This window comes from Corvus kubaryi, unplaced genomic scaffold (genome assembly GCF_017639235.1).
Source record: "Corvus kubaryi isolate FWS band 111438036 unplaced genomic scaffold, C.kubaryi_AGA036_p1.0 split3-73, whole genome shotgun sequence".
In the NCBI taxonomy this organism is placed as follows: domain Eukaryota; kingdom Metazoa; phylum Chordata; class Aves; order Passeriformes; family Corvidae; genus Corvus; species Corvus kubaryi.
The window spans coordinates 38,404,624-38,430,714 of record NW_024582091.1 but is presented as its reverse complement, the minus strand read 5'-3'; the positions used below and the strand labels follow the sequence as shown (position 1 = coordinate 38,430,714).

General features: G+C 39.6%; 2 protein-coding genes across 3 annotated transcripts in view; both read right to left on the bottom strand.

Annotated features, from left to right (window-relative positions):
- CCDC170 (coiled-coil domain containing 170) overlaps positions 1 to 12,432 on the bottom strand; it is a 35,082-nt gene extending 22,650 nt beyond the window's left edge. The window contains exons 1-4 of the mRNA XM_042017164.1: positions 12,375 to 12,432; positions 8,865 to 8,913; positions 5,420 to 5,551; positions 2,210 to 2,466 (exon numbers count right to left, since the gene is read on the bottom strand). Coding sequence (XP_041873098.1) covers positions 2,210 to 2,466; positions 5,420 to 5,551; positions 8,865 to 8,913; positions 12,375 to 12,415 — 479 coding nt within the window. The 5' untranslated portion in view covers positions 12,416 to 12,432. The remainder of the gene's footprint in view (positions 1 to 2,209; positions 2,467 to 5,419; positions 5,552 to 8,864; positions 8,914 to 12,374) is intronic.
- A 3,910-nt stretch (positions 12,433 to 16,342) lies between these two features.
- Positions 16,343 to 26,013, bottom strand: ARMT1 (acidic residue methyltransferase 1). 2 transcript variants are annotated; one of them, XM_042016825.1, is made up of 5 exons: positions 25,914 to 26,013; positions 24,440 to 24,545; positions 23,651 to 23,892; positions 22,032 to 22,197; positions 16,343 to 21,047 (listed from the first exon to the last, which is right to left on the bottom strand). In XM_042016825.1, the coding sequence occupies exons 1-5, from the start codon at positions 25,961 to 25,963 to the stop codon at positions 20,280 to 20,282; spliced, it is 1,332 nt and encodes a 443-aa protein (XP_041872759.1). In that variant the 5' UTR covers positions 25,964 to 26,013; the 3' UTR covers positions 16,343 to 20,279. The 2 variants fall into 2 exon arrangements, with proteins under 2 accessions (XP_041872759.1, XP_041872758.1); XM_042016824.1 differs by lacking the exon at positions 25,914 to 26,013 and adding an exon at positions 24,865 to 25,748.
- Between the last annotated feature and the right edge of the window lie 78 nt (positions 26,014 to 26,091).

Below are 26,091 nucleotides of genomic sequence, written 5' to 3'. Positions count from 1 at the left end.
AAAGGATTTAACACATAGCCTTAGGAGCGAGATCAGCGCAGCTGCTGTGAACGCTGCAAAGTGAAAGAGAGTGGCAGAACAACAGAGAGGAATGGAAAACATTCATTACTGCTCTGGATATTGTGAGGGCAGTTCCACATACTACCACACAGCACACACCATGAGCCAAAAGAAGTCTGCCTTCTGCAGCAGACACTGTCCCTCAGAACACAAGCACCCTCACAGCTTCCTCACCTCTCAGCACCCTCCTTTCCTCTGTAGCCCCAACAAAGTAAATCATGAGATGATTGCTAAACTGCTGTTGTGAGGAGGGATATGTTAAGTGAAAAGGTATTAGGCTTAGACGTGACATATATGCATGCTTATATGTCAGACTATTATATAAGATTGACCAACAACGCCACAACTGTTCTGTGTCCAAAAAATTGAAGTATCCACAGACAAAACCATGCCTGCTTCTAAAAATAAAAAAATCTGAAGTACAAAGCACTCACTTGATAACTTTACAAATCATCTAATTACCTGCTGTAGGGCCATAAAGGCGTGAGCACCTAGAAAATAGGCAGTCAGGTAAAAAAAAAGTAGAACACAGCTTTTTCACAGTTTTGCTAGCTCTTCAGAACTAATGAGCAAAGAGGAGAGAAGGAAAAAGAAGAAGAAAAAAGCTTTTGACAGTTCAGACTCTAAAAATACCATGGCAATAGACCTGTTGAGTAGAAAAGCACCATTTTCAATAGGAGAGGTGCACATCCTGGAAGCCAATCATAGAATTCACCAAACATTTCTTACTATATCCCCAAGATACAGAATGTAAATATGCACTTCATGGGTGCTGGCTTGCTCTTCCCTTTCATTAGTGGTTTTCAGTGAAAATCTTTTTGGAACACCTAATTAGGACTAGTCCTGTGCCAAGTATTACCAAGGCAGCCAGACTAAGTGGCTGAAGTTCACTGAGTCAGTACATTGGTTGGTATGAAGTGACACATGCAACCATTAGCTGAGGAGAAGAAAAAGCTTTGAAAGCAAACACTGCACATTCATGAGCAACCCAACATGTTTGTTCCTTCCAAATGAACAAACTCACTACCCCTGTACCCCTTCCTTTTTGCTAGAAGTCCAGTGGCACACTCCAGGTGCACAGTGAACCAGATCTGGGATTGGTAGAGGTGGAAATTGAGCTTTTTATTTTGCTCATTTCTTGGAGAAGTCCCCTGGTCCTGATCACCACGCATCAACACAAACAGAACTGATTACACAACTGATTACACAAGCGTTGTGGGCCAAAGAGAGCAGCCAGGACTGCTCTGGGAGTGACAGCAGAGATTTATGCCCATAAAACTGACTGTATCACTATAACGGCAGGTGAGTATGAAAACCAGTATTCCAGCAGTTTTCTCCCAGTGAGTTAGGCAAGCAAAGAGAATAGGAGTATTTTCTTCCATTTTTTAATTTTTTTTTCTTTCTACCAGAAATAGCATTTTAAAAATATTAACAGCCATTATGTCAGGCTGCGCTCTCCAGGCAGGGCTTTTGGCAAATCAGCTGGTAATAAACAAGTACACTGCAATGGCTTTCTCTAAGTTTTAAAATTACTTAATTATTAATTTTTAATGCACAAAGCCTGGCAGAGCTGTGTGAAATACTGATTTGGGAAATACAGGTGTCTGGTAAACACTCATCTTGCTCTTAACTAGACAGTATTGATAGAGTCACAAATATTAGCCTGATAATGGGTGGAAAAATCCATTATAAAAGTCTACAAGGTGTCTATTAATATGACTGACACTGATTTTGGAATTTCAGAGTTCAGAATATTTTCATACCAATCAATTTTGCCATGAGTCTCCATCCTACAGACCCAAAACACAAGCAATTATGCAGAACTGACAGATCAGTGCTCTGATACACTATGCTAAAAACAGTACAGTTAAAGGATACTATCTTTTATAAGTTTAATGCATTTCACCTTCAAAGTACAAAACACTCCAACCTCCATTTATGGACTAACAACTCAAAATAAAATTCAAATTTCAATACCTGCCACACACTCAGGTACAACAGCTGTGCAAGGCACTGTAACAGAATTCAGAACTGCAGTAAAGTCTATCCACCAACATATTTTTCTGTATTGACAACTACACTGTTCTGTCCTCCACACTGTTCTGTCCTCCCCCCCGAAAAATTGTTTCTTATCTGACATGACTCTTACTTAAGTTTGGCATTTTTCTCATGAAGCTCCTCCTTCAGCTCCAAATTTTCCTTATATGCCACCTGAGCTGTCAGCTCAGCCTGGTTTTTAGAAGTGGCAAGTGCACACAGATCTTTTTCCATCTCCTGGATTTGTGTTTGCAGAGACAGGAGGCGAGACATCTGTCTGGCATTGTTTTCCTTATAGCTGTCAGCTTCAGCCTTCAGCTCTTGAAAAGAAACTTCTTTAGAGATCATGCTCGATCTGAGTTTAAGAAGCTATAGATAGAAAAGGAGAAAATTAATGAAGAGTACTTTGCCCAGGCTAAAATAACATGACTTTATAACAAGCTTAGTAATGTGATAGAAATGCATTTCTATCACTACAAGACAGAAAAAGCAATAGGAGAGGTTTGCAAAAACAAAAGCTACTGTTGGGTAACACAAGATAATACCTTACAGGAAGATAAATTTATTTACTAACTCAGAATTTCGGACAAGTCTAAATTATGTTCTGCTGCACAACCTTAACTCATGTTTCCTATGTGTCTGCATTACGATAAAGTTATTAACACCTCTATTCCCTCTTTTTTGCCTGCCGCCTGCCTGCTTCCAATTCTGGTGCACAATTCCACAGATAATCTATAGCTGCAGGGAGTTGTAATAGCAAAGTATCCTGTTGTATGAGTGTGGAGACTTTAGATGATCTGAGGCATATTCAGACGCAAATAAATTTTTGGAGCATTGTGTGTTAGGCACCCTCTTCTCATCTTATGCAAGTAGTTACTTTTGGGCATGATAATCCAATTAAATGTAGCTGGATTTATGCTGAAACAGTAATAGCACCTTTTAAAGAAGGGGAGGAGAAGGAAAATCACCCTCAAATGCTAAAGACCTCTTACAGCGATGATGCTAGAGCTTTCCAAGAGTTCATGGAGTTCAGTAGATTTTCCTCTCTCTTTTTGTTCAATATACCATTTTCCATTGAACTATTTCTGCTAGAAGCTTCTCTAGGAGACTGCGCTTGAGGGAGACTCACCAGGCAAACAACATTTTCATATGATTTATTTTGGTTATAGGAACAAGTAATTTAAAGTGGACTTTTTTGTCACAAGAAGTGGTAAGGCATGTTTCAGCTTTCCTGACTATTCCAATTAAAAGCAGCAAGACACAATCTGAAGGACTTCTGTCCTATTACATAAAATTAACAGGCAAATAATTAAGCCACGTTAACTGCTCTTTATGATGAGTGATATAACTTTTAAATTGTGGCAAACATTTTAAGGCAAAAATATTTAAGATATTAAACTGCAATCCAGGGCAATGAGAAATTCACTTCTCTGATGGAGTCTTTCAGTATCACCAGACCCAAGACACTCAGAGAAATTAGAGAGGCTGGTGAGCCAATTGCCTTGGAAAAGTCCTGCTTCTCCTCTTTTCAGCCACGCACGCCTCTCCTCTCCCTCGCACCAGCTCTGTGTTTGTCTGACTTCCCCACAAACAACTTAAGTAACAACTGATAGAAAATATTCACTTTTTCTCTCGCAGAGGAGAAAGAGGAAGTGGAGCTGGTCACATCACAGAGCACAGGCTGATGCTGAGAAATCAGGTAGGAGGATCATCCTTGCAGCAGCAGCACAGCCTTCGATAAGCTTATGCTTCACGTGCAAGCACTGGTTTATCACTCACTCTGGAGCTGACATAAAGCAGCACTGACTTTGAGAAAAGCAGAAGCAGCTTGGCTTTTTCCCGAGTTCATGGGCTTCATTTCCATACCCTCCTCTTTGTGCTATCAGAAGCATTTATATGGCTACAAGGTGAAATAAGATTGGGAAACTGATCTGGCTAAGAAACAACTTGAAAGGAATTATTTTTCAATTGCATTGACACAACAGTGCACTGTAAAAACTACACTTACACATACATCTGTGCTGGCACAAGGGGTGGGGCAGTGTGGGGAAGGAAATGAGCAGCTGAAGGAACAATAGCATTGCTTTGCTTGGCAGCTGGACCAAGCTATGGTATCTTAGAGTGTTCATAGCCTTAAAATTTCTCTGTGGTTCAACTCCCCATCCAATATTTTTTCCTCTGTCCATTGTCTTTGTGGTCAGTTCCAATAGCAGAAAAAGCAAGAATAATCCTATATCATGAGTTTTACAGAGCACTCAAAAGAACAAGGCTCTGACCTCAGCTGGGTCATGAAGGTCTTTATTAACAAGAGCATGAACAGCTGTTTTCTTGACTATGCTTTTGCAAGCACAGTCTTGAGGAATCTATAAATCAGTCAGATGTTCTGGCAATAAAGCCATTCAACATTTCCAGTAATAAATTCTTTGTATGAGAACATGAGATTCTCTATGGCTTTTTAAAATCTAAATTTAAAGCATGGATTCTGGATAAATGTTAAATGTAGGGGAGCCCTGCAGTAACTTCAGGATCAACTGATTGAATTAAACCTCAGTCAATGGACACTTATGCCTGTAGTTCTGCATATGAATAAATGTAAGCCTTTCATGTCTTCTAAAGGCAAATTTTACTCCACTTTAAAACTGACCACTGCCAGCATTGCTGACTTCCATCAAATCACTTTTAGTCAGTTACATGTTAAAAAAAAATTACTTGTGGAAATAATGAAGCTCTGAAAGTTATCCTGTAATAAGTCCTCTCCTGAGAAGCACCATCTACACAGCAGGAAGAGTAGAAAAGTATGTGTACATGTTCTTCAGCCTCTCTAGTTACAGTCAACTCCATTAGCACAAACGCAGTTTCACTGGTGCTGAAAGCAGAGCAAATTAGCACAGACACGGTTTCACTGATGAATGCAGAGCAAATTTGGGGAGCTATAACTTGAATAAAGGGGAGAAATGAGTAAAGATGGGCAGCTAGATCTTAACTCGCCATCAACAGGAAGATATCTATCTGAACTTTTATACAACCACAATTTAGAAATGCTAATTTTCAGGTTTAATATAAAAAGATTGAATTTAGGTGATGATAAAAAGCTAGACTGCTTCAAATCTTTCAAATACAAGCTAATAATCAGTTCTTGATCACAGAAGAAAGCAAAGTAAAAATCACACAGACATTCTAAAAACAAATTTATTACAAAAAAAACCTCCAAAAATTCTGTAGCAAAAGCAAATTGGACTTTCTGAAAGCTTTCTATTCTCTACAGAAGGTGATGCAAAGAATCCTCAGGTCTGGAGAAGGATTTGAACTTTTTTAAATGTACCTCTGACTGGGCACAGTCATACTTCACTGAAAGTGCTGCAAGTTCACTTTGAGCAGTTTCAGCTGCAGCTCGATAGTGACTCATCTGCTCTCTAGTGACAGAAATACCCAAAAGAACGTGATCGTGAGATTCCTGTGAAGACAGCATGAAGACAAAACTATTAGACATCACATTTTTTGAACATTTTTGCTTCAGCATGTTTTTGTTTGATTAAACTGCTCAAGGGCATTACTCCAAATATTATTCCCAGAGTAACACACACGTACTGAAAAATTGGTTAAACAGTCCTTTTCTACAAGTCACCACTTTCATCTCCAAGTTCAGCCACCAACACCATGATCTCCCACTGTTTTCAGCTCCGGCTCTTTCCAGCACTTTCTATGTATTTAGTAACATTCAAAAGGTTCCTTTTCTACAAAATTATCCAGTCACTCTTTCAACTTGTACAAACTTTAACCCAGAGGGAGTCAGATGTCTCTCATGCAAAGAATCACTTCGGATTTTAATCTTCAGTTATACTGCACGTCCCCCCATTTTTATTTCAGAAGAAATGTTGAAAAAAAGCAACGGCTATCAATCCTCTCTGTGCATGATTTTGCAGATCTCTATTGTATCTCACCTCCACAGTCTCTCTATCAGGTTGAAGAGCCCATGCCTACTCAGACACTTGTATCTGCTCCTCCAAGTCACTTTTTGGCTTGCCATTTACTTTTTTTTACATCTAACCTTTCAAGGTTAGAGGTCCTTTTGAACTCCATCACTTGGGCACCACTTCAGCTTCCTGACTGATGCTTTCTCATCCCCAGCAATCACCATAATGACTTCCTTTGATTCTTTTTCAAGTCCTGATTCCATGGCAAGCACTGCCTCCGTCTTTCTAGTACAGTCTCCTTCACACCACTTGTACAACCCTTTTAGCTGTGCCCTTTAGATTCTATAGTAGGCTTTCTCCTTTTTGTGGTGTTCTGCTCTTCTACAGTAGAGCAGGAATGTGCTGGATTTCTTGATCTTTGTTACTTAAAGTCTTCCAAGATGAAAATTCAGACCTGAAGTCTTGATAGAGTTTCATTAGACAGAACTTTTTTTTTTCTGATCAATATTAACTATAAGACGATGAAATGTAACCTCTTCAGAACAGAACTAAGTTTAGGTTATGCTGGGAGCACACATGGCAGAGAACCGAACACGACATTTGTACTCCATCAGCTCTCACACAGGACTGAAACAAAGCTGCAATCCTCGTACGTTTGGGTATGAATTATAAAATGCAAAACACCCCCAGATAATGGCTGCTATTGGAAAAAGGTATTGCAATGGAGACAGAGACATCTTCTCTTCATGGTTTTTTATATCAGCATCAGTTTCCAGGCTGAGATAAATTACAAGTTCAGCCCCTACCCATTCTAAATAGAAAAAAAAACCTGAAGAGCTTTCCAAATATGTGAACATCTCGTAAAATAAGGATTTACCATGGAACACATAGAGAAATCCCTGAGGAATAAGGAAAAACTACTCGTTTAGGCTGTAGCAGAAGATAAATCACCTTGGATTAGTTGCTATAATATCACAACCTCTATTCTCTAATCTTTCTTCCCCGTCCTAGTTGACACTAGATTAGACCCATCAAGTTTAATTGCATTCATCTCCTTCAAAGACACTCAGCTGTGCTCTTCCACAAAGGAGTTGCCACTCTCAACAAGCCAGACTGACACGTGCAGAAAACTCATGGCCACATGGAACACAGCTCATAATCTTGGAGATAAAAGGGGTGCTAATTTTCTCAACACTTTATCACTGTTGTGAGGGAGTGAGGGAAAGCATGTGCCATCTCCTCACTAGTTTTGCCTTGCTTTTGCTTCACTCTGCTTGTTTCACATGTAGAACTACATTAAATTCTTTAATGTAGAGGGCATTCTTCTCATTCTCTAATACACCAGGGCTCCAAAACAATGGATGGAGATTGCAAACAGTAACACTTTGTATGCTGCTTATGTATGTTATTATATTTGTAGTACTGCATGAATGGAGGTTTTTCCTTTTCTTCTCTAAACAAACACAACTTACAACTTTACAGAAAGGAGTACATCACAAAACTGATGAAATAAATACATTTCAGAGCATAGCTGAAGAAAATAAGCCCCCTTTCAGAAACAATGATCAATGTAACAGCTTTAGAGCTGAAACTTCCAAAATCTATGTTTTTCATACAAATCTAGATTTTTAAATGATGAGCACTTTAAAGATGCAGCTACACATCCAAAAGGACTTAAAAGAAGTTTAAGGAAGCCGGGGCAGAAGTCAATGGGAACTACAGTTCGACTCATCTACAGTCTTAGTGAGATTTACAGAGGCAGATCTCTGCATCCTCCAGTGCCTTAGCAAACATAGAACTAATCACACATGGTGGCACCACCATGTGTGTAGGGAAGTTGGTATTACCATCATACTTTTTGCAGGAAATGTGCATGCTCTAAAATTAATAGTTTTCTATGTTTCTGTGGTTTGCCATCAGCCAGTCACAGGTATGATCTTTAATCAGACCTATCAGACAACTCAATTAACTTGGCATGACTTTAATGTCGGGGCAAAATTTGTAATGTGGATGTGGCACTTCTATATCTGTGGAAAAATTCAGATTTGTAATGTTTCATGAGTACTATGTAATCTATACTGATTTTTGTTAGGAAAATAGAATTAATGAAGTGTTAAAAGAATAAGAGAGATTAGACAGAAGAAGTCTTAATATATTAACACTCAATCAGCTCTAAATAACCTAAGTTTTGGGTGTTTCTCCCACTCATACTACTAATTTTTTTTATCTCTTTCCACTTACCTGAAAGAAAATGAAGCTTTCATCTAACTCCACATGCTAAACAGAAGCTAAGCATATATTTACAGTACTTAAGAGCAATATCTACTTGGATATTCAGTTTTATTAGTAATAGATGTTTCTTAGAAGATCAACAATATATGGTGATTGTTGTTATTTTTGACCATTTTTTGGTTTGATTTTTTTACCAAATAACTGCCTTTATCTCCCTGGAATCCAGTCTTTAGTTGGCAAACTTCATTTGATGCAGAAACAACAAAACTACAACAACATTCAGTAGGTTTATACCTATCCATGTACTTTGAAATCAGCCAGCTGTTAAAGCCACTCACTCCCATTCTGCTTTTGACAACTTTTCTGTCATTTCCTGTTGTGTTTCTTATTTCAGCACTGGCAAATGCTGCTACCACTGCCATTGCCTGCACACAGCCCAGACCCCTTTCCAAAAAAATATATTTTTTAAGAATCTTTTTTGAAACAGAAAGCCCCCAGCAAGCATTTAAGCAGCCATCATTCCCCTGAGTGACTTGTCAATGCATTGGCATAGACTGTACTCAGGGCAGAGATGTCTTCTTCCCATTCTCAAAGTACCTAAACACATTGGGGTTGACATACCCAACACGATGACTCACAAACATTTGTTGACTTCATTCTTCCTTTGCTTCTACAGAACAAATGGGGGGGAAGAGGGAAGAAAGGTTGAAAATTCAATAGATTTGTAATATGATGGCACGTGACATTCTTCTTTCACAGATATGCTTTACTAAACTGTATCATAGGTTACCATCAGCAAAGTTGGGCATGAAAGCAGAACACCATGGGAAAGTTTCTCTAGTAGCTTATGAGCTCTAATTGTCTCCACAGTTATTTCAACACACATCTAACCAAAACAGGCACCTTCATGTTGGCTTGTCCAGGTTACTTTCACCGGTTCAGCTACACAGTTGGCCTTCATGCAGTGACTGCTTCCTTTGTCACTGCTTTTCAGGTGCTCCAAGTTTTTATTTCACCTCTCTTTTTGTCCTGCATCTCTTCTACACTGATATATTTTAAAAGGAAAAAAAGATCTAAGCAATAACACAAGATCTATCTTAACTGAAATACATCTTTTTTTCCCCCTCAGATGTTAAAGTAATCAGTGGGCCCTTTTTACCTACGTGTTTATACAGGACTTGGTACATTGGCTGGGCTCAGTGGGCTGTTCAATGATTTCTGTAAATCCCAGTGTCACAACTGTTCATATTCTGAAAACAAGCAAAATGAGATATCCCAAATCTGCAATCTTTTTTCTTAAGACAAATGAATACTCCTGAGTGTATATGTGCATAAAATTGTTCTAACTTCTGAAAACACAATGCAGCAGCAGAGTTGATTACTATTATTATTATTTGCTGCAACAGAAAGAAGATGACATCCAACATGAAATACTGGAAAGAATGGGTAGTTAAAAAATTTCCATACTTGGCTAGTGCAGATTTTTCTTGGTAGCAGCAGCCAGCCAGCCAGCCAGCATGCACATCACCTCAGAAAAGCCACAACACCTACACACAATAACGAGCATGAGAAGGTTCAGACACTATTCCACAGTGACTCAGATTCTGCTAACGCATACGAGAACAGACTAAAATGAATTACTGAATCAATGAGGTCTGAAAGGACTTCTGAGAACATTGAGTCCAGCCTGTGACCAAACACCCCCTTGTCAACTAGACCACGGCACTGAGTGCCACATCCAGTCTGTCCTTAAACACCTCCAGGGATGGGGACTCCCCCATCTCCCTGGGCAGCCTGTTCCAATGTCTAACAACCCTTTCTGTAAAAAAATTCCTTCTAATGCCCAACTAAACCTCCCCTGGTGCAGCTTAAGACTGTGTCCCCTTGTCCTGTCCCAGTTACCTGGAATAGGCTGACCCCTCCACTGGAGTCACTTCAGGGGGAGGGAAAAAAAAGGTTCACAAATTAACCATCTTGTATGTATATTTTGGGTCTTCTTTAGAGATAATACTTTGCCCAATTTGCCTATCAGGGATCTAAAATGTATTGATAACTATATATTAACATAAATCAAAATTTGCAAGTAATATTTCACAACTATTTCAGTTCTGTCACTTGCTCTTGCACATTATAAAGTTCCAGAAACACTCAAATACTTTTGATCACTTTCCACTCAGTAAACACCTGTTTCCCCTTGCTGATTCCTCCTGGTAACTAGGCGCAACTCATTGCTTGCAGTACCTTTTTTTTTTGTTATTTTTATATACCTAAGGAGTTTTTCTGCATTAGCATAATGTTCCAGAAACATGTAAAACTAACTCAAGTGTTCTCAGCAGCTCAAATAAATTAGCAAAGAGATTTTCTAAATTCCTTTCAGAAGGATACTGCTCAGCTCTACCCTCCTCCCTTTGAAGTAATCACTGAAAGGTATTACTGAAAAGATAAAAATCACTTGTGGTGTTCATCTGCTGAAGAGGCCAATTTCAAGCTTGATTAATGGGACCAAATGAAAGCTTCATTACAATCAAAATTTTAGTCTTACCCACTGCTACTACTACAAGCAGCAGTTAAAGCATTTTCATCTTTCGTTTTTCTGTTAGGATGAGGTGACTTTGCATCTAAATATAATAAATGCATTTAATGTGATGAAAGACAGCAGTCATCTCAAGGCAATTAGAGAGATGCATCACCTACTCTAAACATTATTTAACATGCTTTCTGGTTGACTTCATCCTTTGTCTCTATGGACAAATTAAGGAATTTGGAACTCCCCTGACACTTTCTCTCACAGCTTTTCCAAAATGATTAAAAAGGAGCTGCTGTGCTTATTCCCAAAACAATAAAAAGGGTGATTGCTAAGAAAAAATTAAGTGTTTATGCAGGGATTTTTACAAACGATTTGTTCTACTGTTTTTACTTTAACAGTGCTAAATAGAGTTAAATAACTTCTGTAACAGAACAACTTAAATGGCAGATTTAAAAAACAGACCATCATGCAATGTCAACAGCTGCAATTTTCCTCCAATGCCTACTACACTCCACTGCAGTAAACAAAACGCAAATGTTTTAGAAATAATTGAGTATGTTGGTATATACACAATTAAAGACTGATTATTGCTGTAGTTTGATTTACCAGTTATAACTCACGCTTTATAAACATGTAATTTCTAGTGTGTTTTTGAGTATCAAAATCAACACTCACAAACCATTTGACTTTGGGTTGGTTAGAATGTGGAGCAGGTTGCTGTCCACTCTGTCACTAAGCAGCACTAACAAAAACTTTGTTAACTGGGTCATAACAGTTGTATTTAATATAATGGCAGTTGGTTTTGCCACCACAAACTACCAAAATTTTGTAAATTTTTTGCCTCAGAACAATATAGCTTCATTACAAAATTGATGCTCAACTATTCAGGAGAAAATGAACTTGTTCACACACAACTAAATTGCTTATCTTTTGGAACACAAAACTGTTACAAGGTTCCTATTATATCTTTAGTACAAGGGTTTGATCCTTCTAAGCAATATCCTCAAGTGTCTCCCTTAAAATCACATCAAAGCCAGCAAATCAGTTTAAAAGGAGGAAGAGATGCAAAGAAGAAATTCTTAGATAACTATAAATTCCTGCTCTGTGAAAGTACTCCCTTCTGCAGCACTTAGTAAGATAAATCTTTTTGACCTTGAATTTGTAAAGATAAGCTATAATGATCAGCTGAAGTTCGTGGGGCTTCAATTGCACCACCGGGTGCAGCTCTGCACCTGCAGAAGTTCTCTTTTGGGGTTGGGGTTTTTGTTTGCTTTGGTTTTTTGATTGGTTTGGGTTTGTTTGTTGTTTTGGGGTTTTTGTTGTTCGTTTTTTTTTTGGGGGGGGGATGGGGTGCTAAAGGCGATATTAAATTGAATATTGCACAGATGACTTGCAAAGGGGGGTTACAGCCAGCCTGTGTCAGCCTCTACAGTAACACCGATAGAAACTACTGATAGAGCGAGGGGAGAGAAGGAAGGGGCATTTTTCCCAAGTCAGGGCTTTATTCCCTAATAGGACAAAAACCCCCCAAGCCAAAAAACCCCCCAAGCCCTAACCAAACCACCCCCCTGGGCCCCTTCTGCCTTGCCCCGTCCCTCGGTTACCGCGGTTCCGCCGCGCCGCTGCCCCGCCTGGAGCCGCTCATGGCCACGGCCGTGCCCCTGGCAACGCGTCCCGGGGAAGGACGAAGCGGAGGCCCTGGCTAGGGAAGGGGGGACACAGCTCGGTGGCTGCGAATGAACAGTCTTCACAAGGGGATGCTCACAGAAACGCCAGGGTTTGTTGGTTTTGTTTGTTTGTTTTCACTTCAAATAAACATCACCCGAGAAAATGTGCTCGCATTTTGTCTCAAAAAAAGTCAGAAGAGACGAGCAGAGCAGAGGGCACTTGAGCAGCAGCTCCTGTGACCCAGGCAGGCTTTCCTTCTCCCCCCAGAACCTGCCAAAGGAGCACCCCCGCAGCCCGGAGAAAGTAGGCTTCCTTGATGTCTGCTGAACTACCGCCAGCCGAAAGGGCACCTCCTCCTCTTCCTCACCTTTCATCCAAACAAAGTGGATAAACAGGGGAAGAGAGGAAATGAAAGCTGCAATAAAAGAAAGTTAGACCTGCGGGTCTATAGGGGCTGCATATCATTTCCTCTGAAGACTCTGTGAGCTTTAATCAGCCTCTGGGGACAATGCCATCGTGCACTATTTCTGTACTCACAAATCAAAAAGCACCCCACCTTTCCCAGGAATGCTGACGTAATCACGTTTTGCAGAGAAGAAAATGGCAAAGCTAGGGATGGTACTAATTTTTTTGTCCTTGTCCCTGTGTGCCCGACGCCGTTTCACTGCTGTTGCCGAGCACACAGGACACCCCAAGCAGGGGGTTTGCCGGCGTGGATCATCACCCTAATTAAAATGCTGCATCGCTTAAAGCACACAGATATACGATGCCATCCCTCAGCTGGAATCTGACACTAAACTCATAAAGGAAAGGACAAAAATCGCTTAACGTGAGGAAGGAGCGCTGCGAACAGGTCAGGGGAAATGGAGACCCTGCACGGGGCTGGGGCGGTGCAGCACAAGCAGCAGCAGTGGAGGAGCCGCCAGCATCCACCTTCCTGAGCGTCAGGGGAAAGACACAATCGCTGGGGGTGCGCGGGGTGACGACAGCTCCTTGGTGGCACCCTTCCAGTTCATCCTCACGGGCGAAGAGTGAGCTACCAGCCACACAAGACGGCACAGGGGTACAAAAACGTATCACAAAAAACACTGTTCTTAACTGCACGCAAATGCTGGTGCTGCAGCAGAGGAGTGAAACCCAGCAGGGCACCTCCGGAACAAAATTATCCAGTGCTGACAGAGTGGATGGGGGTGCAGAGAAGGGACAAAGCTGCTACCACTGCATGGTGCAAAATGTTGCTCCAGGATAACCTCATTCTTCATTAAGTATTTTTGACAGGTTAAAATTGTACTGGCAGTCTTGCATAAACCTAGCATAAATCTGGCACGTTTTACTATACACTGCAAATATCATCCTGGATTTGTCCAGCATTCCACTACAGCCTAATCTGTCCTACTACTGGAGTGGCGTGCAGATGCAGGATTAAATGATTGCGAAACTTTGTCCTGACTTTTCTAAGCATGTGCTCGAGCACACTTCCCCATCGCTAGTCCTGCAGTGCCACGGCTGGTTCGGGAGTTACACTTCAGCTGCTTCTACACCCTTGGTGACGGGGAAGGAAAGCTTATACTGCTGTATTTTACCACAGATCTATGGAGTTATTTGCCCTTAAAAAAACACTTGGATCTGATTAACTGTAGAAAGAGTAACAACAAAAGAGACAAGATTAAAAAAGGATGAAGAAAAGTAGAAATGTCACATAACACTCTGAAAAAAGAACGGGACAGTTTGGTGGGGTGCAATACCCACTTCAAGCCATTTGACTGAGAATAAACCACCTTATTACACAATGCTCACGCTTTCAAATGCTTTACCCTTGTTTGCTAGTATTTCAAAGTAGAGTTCTCAAAAGAATCTCATGTTTCTTTTTCCTTAACAGGGACAGGAAATAACAATTTAGGAAGGATAAATTTGGGATTTTTAATTCTAAATAATTTCAAGGAGTCATTTTCATGGATCAAAATTCTTCCTGTTGTGCTTGATAAAATACATGGAAAGGATGTTCTCAGCCTTTCTGAGCAAAGAACGATGCAAATGTCTTGAATGTATGTACCTAATAAAGCCACACTAATTTTTGAAACAAAAAGTAATTTAAAAATTACTACAAACTTTCCCTTCCATGAAAATGCTCGGTGTTGAGAAAAGATGCTAAAATTGATCTGTGTTATGAAACCCCAATTCCAGCACCCAGTACACTCAAAAATGTACCAGCTGATATTCTGCAAGTGTCTAAATGAGAATGGATGTCTAAAAATAATTTCAAAGCCAAAAGTCACAGAATGATGCCCCCGTGATACGCACATGTCGTGGGGTTAGCAATCTTCTGAAGGAAATAACCTGGTTTTACAACCCTGGACTTCCCCCCTGGACAAAGGGGGTGGTGAAAATGCAATACGCGTATGGGGGAACTAATCAGGCTTGGGAAAGAAGTGTAAATGAAAGCTGCTGCTGCTGCTGTATTAGGTCGTTTTCAGTTTGAGGAAGTTAAACCAGATACAGAGTCCTTGAAAGTCTAAACTCATGCAGCTATTTTGCAAAGTCTCTGTATGTGGATCTTAGGTTTCCACACATATATGAAAACTCCCCGATTTGCACTGGGCAACTAGCTCCTGCTGATGCTTCCATCACAATCCAGCAAAGTAGCAGCAAAACTTCCAAGGGCCAATCTAACACCATGGATGCAGTCAAAGCTGAGCATCCAATACATGACAAAGGCATTCAAATGTAGCTCTAATTCAGGATTACCTGAAAACAAGGATACAACCAACTACAGAAAAACAGGGATGTTCTTTGTTGACATAAAGATACTTGAGCCCTCAGTGCAAGTTGCAGGCCCTTCTCTGCCTGGAGGAATTTACCTGTCTCCTAATTACCTAACCTTAGCCCAGGGGTACACATGCTCATTGAGCAGAAATAGGACCACCACACAGATTCTAACACAAGAGTCACTGGACAGTAGGAAAAGTAGGTGGAAAGACCCTTCAGCTAGCTTGAGGGAGCACTCCTGGACCCTAACCCTTTTTCCTGAATTGTTCTGCATTTTACACAGATCCTAGACAAAATTAACAATTATGTGTGTATATAAACCATCCAGGACCAGAACTCAGTGCATTTCCTGATCTATGACAATTAACGGTATTTTTTGGGAAGTGGGAGATAAGAGTTGAAACCTATCCCAGATGCAACTGCATGAAATGCCTCATCAGGCCTTTCATCAATTAGAGTCACTTGGAAAGCATCAGCCTTACCATGGTAGTGCGAGACTAATCACTTAGTTAACATTAAGAAAGCAAATAAGAAAGCCCACAGTATATATCTTGATATAGCTCACCTCAGCTTTTAATCTTTTACTTCATTAGGCTTGGAAGAAGTAGAATCCCAGGAAAAATAAACTTCTACAAGGATGAAGATTTTTCTTAACAGGGAGTTTGAAAGATTGTGATTATGTCACTTGCTGGAAAGTGATACAACTAAAGCAGCACACAAATACTGAATATGTTTATTCACTGTAAGTTATCGTAAGAGGACATTTTATATTTCTTTCACAGTGGAAACAAAGCCAGATGAGCTAAATCTCAAAAAAGCACTGTAAATAAAAACCCTTCTCACAACATGTCTGCAGAATTCACAACTGCAAAGCTGAGGCAGAATGTGGATCTGTGAATCTATAAAATAATTCTTCATTCATGTAAAAATACATGTAAGTGGACTTTTTATTTCCAGGGCTGTTAGAAACAGAAGTACACCAGCAAGAACAAAAATGTATAGAAGTTTTCAAAATCTTTTTTAGGAAAAAAACCCCAAACCAGAAGCAAACAAGAAAACATAGGCAGTCCACACTATATGACATGTTTTTCCTCACATGTGTTCTGCCACTGACATATGGAAAAGAATGAAAGGACCATTTTAACCAGCACATTTTCAGTTTTATTTTAAAATCCTTAGATAAGTGTTAGGTGAATTTCAACTTACATTTTTGCTTTAAATAAAAATAATTACAAGCTTTTGTTCTGTAATTTTGGGTAAACAGAAAACTGGCAAGCAAACAAACTTAGTGAAAAAAACCCAACAGCTCTGTACAAGATTCCATTTTGGAATTTTTATTTTAGACACAATTAAGGGTTTCTTTTCAGATTAAAACGATTTCATAGAGTAATTTTCATGCAACAGAGTGAACTTTTTTCCTATGCTGTCTGACAGCACAGGAGACAAATGTTCACATGGAACAAGTTGTTAAATAGTTAACCATGAATGCAAATACACTGTGAACTTTAAAGAAACTATTTCAACAACAACAGTTAGGGTTTATGGGACATCAGCAAGGTGTGTAAACCAAAGTGTTTTGGAAATGTTTTAGTTACAGCAAGAGTAACACCACAGTGTTTCCATTTTTGCTGAGAACACATGGAGCATCTATGAGTTCTAGAAGTGATTCTGGAAATGACACCATCAACTGCACCAACCTTAGTAAGTAATTACCAGATACATTTTAAGAGATTCTCAATGATTTTTAAGGTTTTGAAATTTTAACAGGAATATAAGTAGCGTAAAAGTCAGAAAATTCCTTATTATTCCTCTGTCTTGTTACAGAAGAACATTTTATGATACCTATCTCTTGCATCTGTATCTTTCAAAACCTCATTGAATAAATATGCTTTACAGGTTTATGCATAAAATCTGTTTCAAAGAAAAAAAATCCAAAAACTAAGAGCTGAATTATTTTAAGTTGGCTTCCCCAGCCACTGAAATAGTGTAACTGTGTCTGACTTGCACAAAATTATATAATTTATTTCAATATTCTTACAAGCTTCTAGTCATTCAATCAATTTATTTTCCACATCAATTTATCTTAAGAAACCGTATATACATAAGAAATTATTGTAGATATCTTACACAACTTATCAAGTATTCAGACAGATGTGTGTACTGGTATTCACTGTGCCTGTGACATTACTTTCCTCCTATTTCATCAACAATGAAAGTCATCACCATCAAAAATTGACTTACAAATACAGTTGTTCAAAAGGTAGAAGACAAAAATAGAAAGTAAAAAACATTTTTTGTTATGGTACTCAGAATTACTGAAAATGCCTTTGGTTTTTTCCATAAATATTCAAACAGCATATGAAACGAAAATCTCAAAAATTTGGATGTACAAATCAGTAACTCCTGAGTTATACTGTAGAAGCATTTTGGGCAATCAGTTGTAACACAGATGTATAGAAGGAACTTGCTTGAATACTCAAGTTAAAAAAACACCATATTACAGCACATGCTATTCTTCTAACACATGCTTTATGTTATGTTTTTAATAGTAAATTCCACCTAAATGCAATAGGCTCATGCTGGTATTTCATGAAGCTGTATTACAAAAGGAATTAACACTGAATAGCTACAAAAACGTTTCCTATTTTTAAGTAAACTGTAGCAAACCCATCAGCAGAGCACAGCGCCTCATTGGAATATGTCCTCACAACTTTTTAGTGTCACAGGAGACTGTAACACTGGCATTACAGCAACATTGTTTTTTCTGTTTTTCATACAATCAATCAAAATCTTACAAAAATATAGCCAACCAACATAAAATTATGCTGCATGTTCAATTCTGCCTAGAGATAGCACTTCGCAGTTACAGCTATGGAAGTCAAGTATTTGGAAGTTACGGCTGTGCATTCCTTACACAGCCATGTAGTCACACCATATAAACTTCTCTTTGTGAGGGGCAAAAGATGAAAAGTGCACTTTTAATCAACTGGAGAATAGAACTAGTTTTTTTCAGCATGACATCATGTCTTACATTAGCATTCACACGCTACGCTAAGAATTCCATGTATTTTAGTACTCTTCATAATTCAGTAACACTGAGCAAATGCTGCTGCATCTCCTAATTGATTTTGTATTTTGTAGGATTGTATTTATCATAACTTCATACTACTAATTTTCACTGATCTGCATTGTGAGCTCCCAGAAGTAACAGCCTGAAAGCAACCTGGGCACAGGGACACATAAACAACCAGTAAAAAACAAAACCAAGTTTGTCAGCATGTGTAAGGACTGTGTAAGATGCAAATCTATGCATCAAGGGTGGCCTAAGCAGTGACTTTCTCTTCTTGTCCATTACACACCTTTAAACCTCTCCAGCAAATTAAGTCTGCACCTTACAAACAATCTGAGCACAGGCAAAGCAGATTTCATCCCAAATGCGTTTTGTCTCTCTGAGCAAGGTGTGGTCTCATTCCACATACTTCGTAATTTCCATCTCTCGTTCTTGACCCAAAGTTGTTGCTTCAAAATGCATTTGAAACAAGATAACAGCATTTTCAAAGATGAGAGACACTGAGGCTCCAGTGCACAGAGTCCTCGTGTCGTTTACATAATTGATCAAAGCACTAAAGCCAGAGTGCTGCTGAGCTCTCTCCAGTCAGAGAAACCTTCAGCAGCCTGACTTCAGCTTTCTTGACTGGATTTCTAATTTCTGCAGTTCAATCAGGTGCCTAAGGATGAGGATGAATTCACTCTGTATGAGTACTAAGCCAAAGATACACAGGAGATGAGTAAATAGAGTAAACCCAGGTCTCAAAATTAGAACTCTACCTACAATTGCCTCATTGCCTCATGAAATTCCTTGCATCTTTGTTTTTGAATACTTGACCTTGAAACCTTAAAATACTCTTTCAGATTTAAGAAGAAAATAAACACAAATAATCAAAGTCATCAGCATTTGGAACATACTTATCCACTGTATAAATCTTTATCGTATGAACATAACAAGCAGCAGCTTTGGAGACCAGGGTAGAAGAGTAGAAATAGGCACCTAACTCCAGTTAACAGGAACCTGTATGGCATATGCTTCTCTAGCCCATACTTCTCAGTGCAACTGGGGATTCTATTCCCTCCCTGAAAATTAAGGCATCCCTCTTAAAAACAACCAACCAGCCAAAAACCCGCAAACAAATACATTTGACAAATAAAGAGAATCATCACAACAGAAGGAAGTAGCAGTGCTTGAACCTCATACATACACTGCTGACAGGCCACCTGCAAATCAAGTCTGCCATTAAATCTAAAATCCAGTTAATGTAACTGCTTGGTTTCATTAATTTGTTTGTTTGGGGAGGTTTCTCTGTGTGCTTCTTCTTGGTAGAGCTTTGTAAATAAACAGTATCTTCAATACTCTTAAAATGAGATTGTCCTTTCTCCCATTAATCTCCCTACCAGGTGGGACAACTTCTCTCCCACAGGCAAACTGGCTAGCAACATTCACTTGTGCTTTAAAATTGAAATTCAATTTTCAATTCTACATGAATATTTACAAGCTGTCACCCAATAACTTATCACTTAATATAAAGCAAACTATACTCAAAACATCAAAAGAATCTGTCTGGAATTAATTTCTGAATTGTCTAAAGTACTAACCTTCATGCAATGCATGAAATGACGTGGAGTATAAATTATTCTGAAATAAGTAAATTCATGCTAATGTGGCATTAGGGAAATTGTTTCTGAAGCAAATTTTTCACTTGTTAAACTTTCACTCATTAAACTCATACCCACTGATGAGGAAAAAATATTATGGAAAACTAAATAATCATCTTAAAGGTCTCCTGAACTTGGACATTAGGAAAACAAAATGTATTGAAATGCAGATTGATTTACATGTACAAAGACAGTTCATAAATTTTTGCACATTAAAGTCTTTTGTGGGACAAAAACAACAAATTACTTTGGAGGAAAAAGTGCAAACAGAAAAGCATCTTTACTGAAGCCAAGCATGGAACTCAGAAAGTTCCAAAATTAAACTCAGACTAAATCTCTCTTTCAGAATATTAGGAATCGTTTAACTAAAGGCCAGCATCAAACTGAACTACCCCGTATTTTCCACTTACCATCCACTCAGGTTCAGAAGCCTGAACTTGCTCACCTTGTCCAGGTTTTAGGCCAACCTGAGTGTCAGATTTCAGTGTTCTCAAACTACAGAGAGGTGCAGGATGAAACTTATTCAAGGCTTGATGAAATGGGACACTGTGTTCCCATTTTCTATCTCCTGTCAATTTTCTATAGTTTAGATCACCTTTGAAAAGAAGCAAGTTTGACTTCTGTAGCTCAGCATACAAGTCAGGAGCAACTTCACTCATACTGGAAAAGTCATGTGGTAAAGTCCAAAACATGTGGTCACAGAAAACCCAAACTCCCTTTTTCAAATTGCCCTCCCAGTTTATCCCACATCTAGACATCCACATATGATTAGCTGACCCCAGTTGTTTAATAGTCCAGTTAAAATCATGCTTTGTGGTATCTGATACGTACCATGGAATACTTTTTCCATGAAAATAGACTTCATCGGCTAGCTTTGATGATAGCAAGAAATCAGCCAACACAAGATCACTTACAAGTTCAAATCCAGCATTATCCAGGATTATGTCAACTCTAACATTACTTCTTTCTGTTCTATTTTTTTTGGCATTTACAAGTAGTGACCAAACTTTTTCCATATCATTCACTAAGATGTAAGGTACCATGTTTTCCAGGGATTGCAAGGGACTAGATTTCTGAGAGCTGTCTTGACCAGCTGAAAAAGAAAGGTCACACTTATTGCCCCACAATGACACCTAGAAGGAAGAAAAAAAAAACAACATTTGCTAAGTCTCACTGTAGTTAGATTCTAAACTTTACGTACACTATAAAGATTTTGTTTCCTTGGTTTTGGTTTAGGTAATAAAGGTTCTAACTCCACATATTCTTCCCAGCTTTAATAAAACTCAACTTCTTGCACAGATATCTGAACATAGACAAGATTTTGTGGAAGAAACCAAACAAAGCTCTGGATTTACACAGGCATCAGAAGTGACAAAGATGGAAGATTTAGATCATCATAAACACACTGATCACAAAGCTCAAAACAGAAATATTCTCCATACTGCAATTCCAAAAAATATCAGTGGTAACACAGAAAAAGGAATAATAAAAGCAGCTTTGTTTTTTTATTACATGCAGCCAAATAAGTATTTTAAGTATATATATTTTAAGTACTCACTAATGAGCCCTTTGTAAAGATTCATCAATACTTGGTGTGCACTGTTGCCAACTAACAGACTTATTTGTAATCCCATGATACTTTGGTGTTTCTACCCAAAGGCACTATATTCCAAGAATAATGCTGTTATAAAGCTTTTAAACCACTTCTGATTCAGACTGACTTCTAATTTCTCCAAAGAAGTCTCAAAAACATTTAAAGTGCCAACTAAAATTAACTGTTTTAAGAAATTATAGGTAAACATCAAAAACGTAATCTGGAACTTGACTTAAAGTGTTTGAGAGATACTGGTTTTGAAGGAAGAATTGATGGGTTTTCATACACATAATGAAGACCAGCAGTTAATAAAAAAGTGTCACATTTATACAAGTACACAAAATATAAATATTTCCAGAATAGCAGCAATACAGTATGGCTATCAGGACTTCATCACACTTCTACAAACAAAAGATCCATATTTTTATTTCCATATGAAGTTCAGATTCTTTATAACTTCAAATTCTTGTTTGTTTCATAGGAGAAATATTTTAAATTATTGTGTTAAGCACTACCAGTTTACCTGCAATAGCTTAAAAAGTTCCTCCTTAAGTTGCTTTTCATCTAGATCCTTGATGTTCTTAAGAAGTTCCTGAAAGTAAGTGCATAAGGCAATAACAGCTTCTTGGGATTCAAAGAAATTTTGAGCCTTTCCTTCCTTAAATACGTCAAAGTTGTCAATAGGTGGGCTAAAAAGAGAAGAACAAATATGTTGACACACTTTCCACATTTTTCATGACAGCACATGCAAATGAAGCTCAAAGGTGAGCTTTTTTAGACTGTATTATAGGCCCTAGTTAGATTTTCCACTTCTCATTCATCATACTATATTTTCACACCTCTCCGTAGCCCGATGTTGTATCTTGCTAAAACAGACACTACGCAAGGCACCTTTATATAACAATATATTCTGAAAGTGAACAAGTATTCAATCACAGCAATTCTGAGAACTGTCCATACGGTGAGCACTTTGAACTCCAATCTTCAGACGAGAATTAAAACTGTAACATACAAGTGAACTCAAGTCAAGAAACGCTGGCCTGATTTTAAACGTGCTTGTGTGTGCTGGAGTGTACTTCCCATACCAAATTCTCTTAAAGCGACAGGAAGTTATTCCTATGAAAGTTTTTACTAGGATTTTGGAAAATTACCATGACAAATGAGAATGTTGTCATATATTAAAATTATAGACCAATCTATTATGAGACATATTTGCACGAAGACCTTTCAACAAACAATTGAACTTCCATCCAAGTATATCCTTAAGAGCAACTAAATAATGGAGATCAAGAAACTTAAAGCGTACTACTGAAAAGTATCTGCTCAGCTTTTAAAGTGCAACCCAGTGGAGCAACTTCATATTTGAAGCTTTTGGTACAAGAGTTCAAATTACACAACATACCAGTAGAAACTGAGTCCCATTAACTGTATTTGCATCTCCGCAACACTACGGGTAAATCCAGCACTCATGAAGCTTTCAAATTTTTTTGGCAGCATTGGGATCTTAAATTGTTCATTCCTACCCCATGACGTTGTACTGGCACATCTCCATGGTACCAGCACAACAAGCTTTTCCTGGCCAGTTATTTTTAACCAGTGTCAGCTCCCAAAGTTCAATGCAACACATGGTCTACAAGCACTGCTGTAACTAAGAAGCTGGTGTAGAATGAACAACAGCGGCTGCTTAAGAGGAGTCTGCTGCTCTAAGAAACAGTTCTCTAATGGTAACTTCAGATTTCAAGCCGCAAAACACGTTAGAATTACCAACAGATTTGTGGCTCTCATATACTGCGTTTAAGGCTTAAGAGAAAATTCTACACCAACAAACCTTTTAGAAATGCTACATGATTTTCATTCACATTAGTCTGCAAGGTCAAGCTATACAGTCAAGCTTAAAAGTTTCCATGCAGACCAACTCACCAAAACTGAAGCATAAAAAAATGAGTAAGCTTCAAATTCTGCTGAATTGAAGAAGTAAAGGTATTAATTTTAAATCTGAGGTGCAAGATGAGGAAAAAGGAGTATGGTAAAAGCTTAAAATTTTCCTTTATCTTACTCCTCAGCTGTCTTGCTTTTTCCCAAAACAAAAATGGGTAAGAGCAGTGTTTTGCAAATTAACACACCAATCCAGTAAATACGTACTTCTGTGCTAATGCTGCATGGATTCTTCGATACATGTAACACTCTACATACAGCCAAGGGGACTGAAACCAACTTGGTTCTCCACTTCCATTTGGTAAATTTCGTTGGTAGTCCAGATATTGGTTCCACAGCGCAGCATCAGGCAGCTCATCTTCCAAAGGGGTCACTGGCTTGTCTGTTTGCAGCTCATTCCGCAGCTTGGAGAGGAAAGATATAGCTCTCTTCTCCGCTTCAACACCCTTCTGAAAAAAGTGGAGAACAAAACTTCCTATTCTGTACATTTATTCCTGTAGACACAGATCAGCCGTTCATGGAACATGCAATATTTTAATTGCCAAATGAGAGCTCCCAACAAATCAGAGCTCGATTCAACAAAATATATTTTGGTGAATAAAGCTCATTTCAGATCCAACATCCTAAAATGAATTTCATATGGAATTTCTTTTTAGATTGGACTTTTTGCTTATTAGAGGTGATGAGTGTGTTGAAACACAGTCATGTTAAGAAGGTGTTACTGTCTATCAAACACTGCATCAACACAAAAACCCAAGTAAGTGATGAAATTGCAGAAGTGACAGATCAGAAAAAGGTTAGACAGAAAGGTGTGTTACAGAACTAATCAAAAAGAGCTACTAGAAAGAAATGATCTTTAAAAAATCAGACAAAAGGATTGAAACAAATAATGACTGTATAAGACACCAGTAAAAACAAGGCAGAGAAGGGGTCTCAAGGACTAGGTGTGGGGGGGGGGGGGATAAACATCAGGGAAAAGAGGGACCTTACTCTTACCTCACCATGTTCTTCAAAAAATTCATTTTTATGTCGATGCAGAGTATCAATAACTCTTGTGAGGATCTGGGGCAGTCTGTCTTTAATTGTAAAATATGCAAAGGATCTAAAAAAGAAAGGATCAGTATTGTATTATTGTCAGCAAATGATGAAATAGCTTCAATTTCTAAAAACAAATGCATGATCTTTGTGCTAGTTTGGGCTGAGGTAGAGTTAATTTTCTTCACAGTAGCTGGTATGGGGCTGTGTTCTAGATTTGTGCTGGAGACAGTGTTGATAACACAGGGATGTTTTCCTTACTGCTGAGCAGGGCCTGCACAGAGTCAAGGCCTTTCATGCCTCACCCCACCCCACCCCACCAGCGAGGAGGCCCTTGCACGGGATACCAGAAGGGGACACAGCCAGGACAGCTGACCCTAACTCACCCAAAGGCTATTCCAGACCATATGGTGTCATGCTCAGCAGTGGAAACCAGGAGGAAAAGCTGGCCAGGGAGCCTCTGCCCAGGCATCAGTCAGCTCGTGGTGAGCAATTGTTTTCATTTGCCTTACTTGTTCTTCTTGGGTTCTATTTCACTTTGCTCTTTTCATCACAATTTATTCTCATTCCAATTATTAAACTGCTCTTATCTCAGCCCACAAATTTTCTCATTTTTACCCTTCCCATTCACTTCTCCCCACCCCGCTGAGCTGTGTGGTGCCTTGTTGCCAGCTAGCCTTATAACACAACAGTATTAAAAGTAGCTTTACGTGCCTTTAAAGCAGTGGACAGCAATAAAAAAGAAAACCAAAACAAACCAAAAAAGCCTTCAAACTGGTCAGGTTTTTTGCCTACTTTTGCAAAAAGTGATAAACAGCAGTCTTTTCAAGAAAGAAAGACTGGCCCTACCAAAACAGCGAGAAATTGCAGTTAATTCTAGGCTAAAACGCGACCTCTATTGCTCAGATACCCAGATGCAAAATCAGGGAAACGTAAAATTAAAAGTGCAGATATCTGCTCAAAGTTTACCACGTATCTCATATCAACAAGAAACGCGCTCTCCATTATACACTTGATTTACATTTTCTCTGAAGGCTGTTTATGTACGAGGACAACTAGAACGCGCCAAGGCCCGCAAAGAGCGCAAAGCGGGCCTGCAGGATGATTTTTATTGTGACATTTCTACCCGGTGCGTCGGAACCCCGGAGCCGAGCAGCTGCACGGGGGCACGGGACGGGCGCCGATACCGCTCCACGGCCCGCTCCGACCGGGGATTGCGGCGGCGGCAGCGCCGCGCCCGCAGCGCCGCCTACGGGCCCCGGGTGCCACCGACGCTGCTGTCCCCGCCCGCCCCCCCGGGCCAAGAGCCGCCCCACGGCCCCGCCCAGCGCCCGAAAAACCTTCGCTCCCCGGTGGCGGGGCGCCGGACGGCCCCTCAGCTCACTCCCGCCCCCCGCCTCGCTGCCGGTGACGAGCGCGCCCGGCCGTGACGGACCCCTTAAACCTGCCCGACAGGGACACCGGGAGCGCCGGTACCGCCGCCATCTTGCTCCGCCCCCCCGCGGGCCGGCGCCCCGCCCTCCCCCTGCCCTCTCCCGGAAGCGGGCCCAAGCGCCAGCCGGACGTTATTGGCGCGCGGGCCGCGCCCCGCCGCGCGGCGACGGACGGGCGGG

Excerpts from the sequence above, each read along its gene's own strand:
- ARMT1 (XM_042016824.1), bottom strand. The coding sequence starts at position 24,950 with ATGCCTGGGCAGAGGCTCCCTGGCCAGCTTTTCCTCCTGGTTTCCACT. Across the intron at positions 23,893-24,439 it reads TTTTTGAAGAACATGGTGAG|AAGGGTGTTGAAGCGGAGAA; the intron begins GTAAGAGTAAGG and ends CACTTTTTTCAG. Across the intron at positions 22,198-23,650 it reads CATGCAGCATTAGCACAGAA|CCCACCTATTGACAACTTTG; the intron begins GTACGTATTTAC and ends TTCTCTTTTTAG.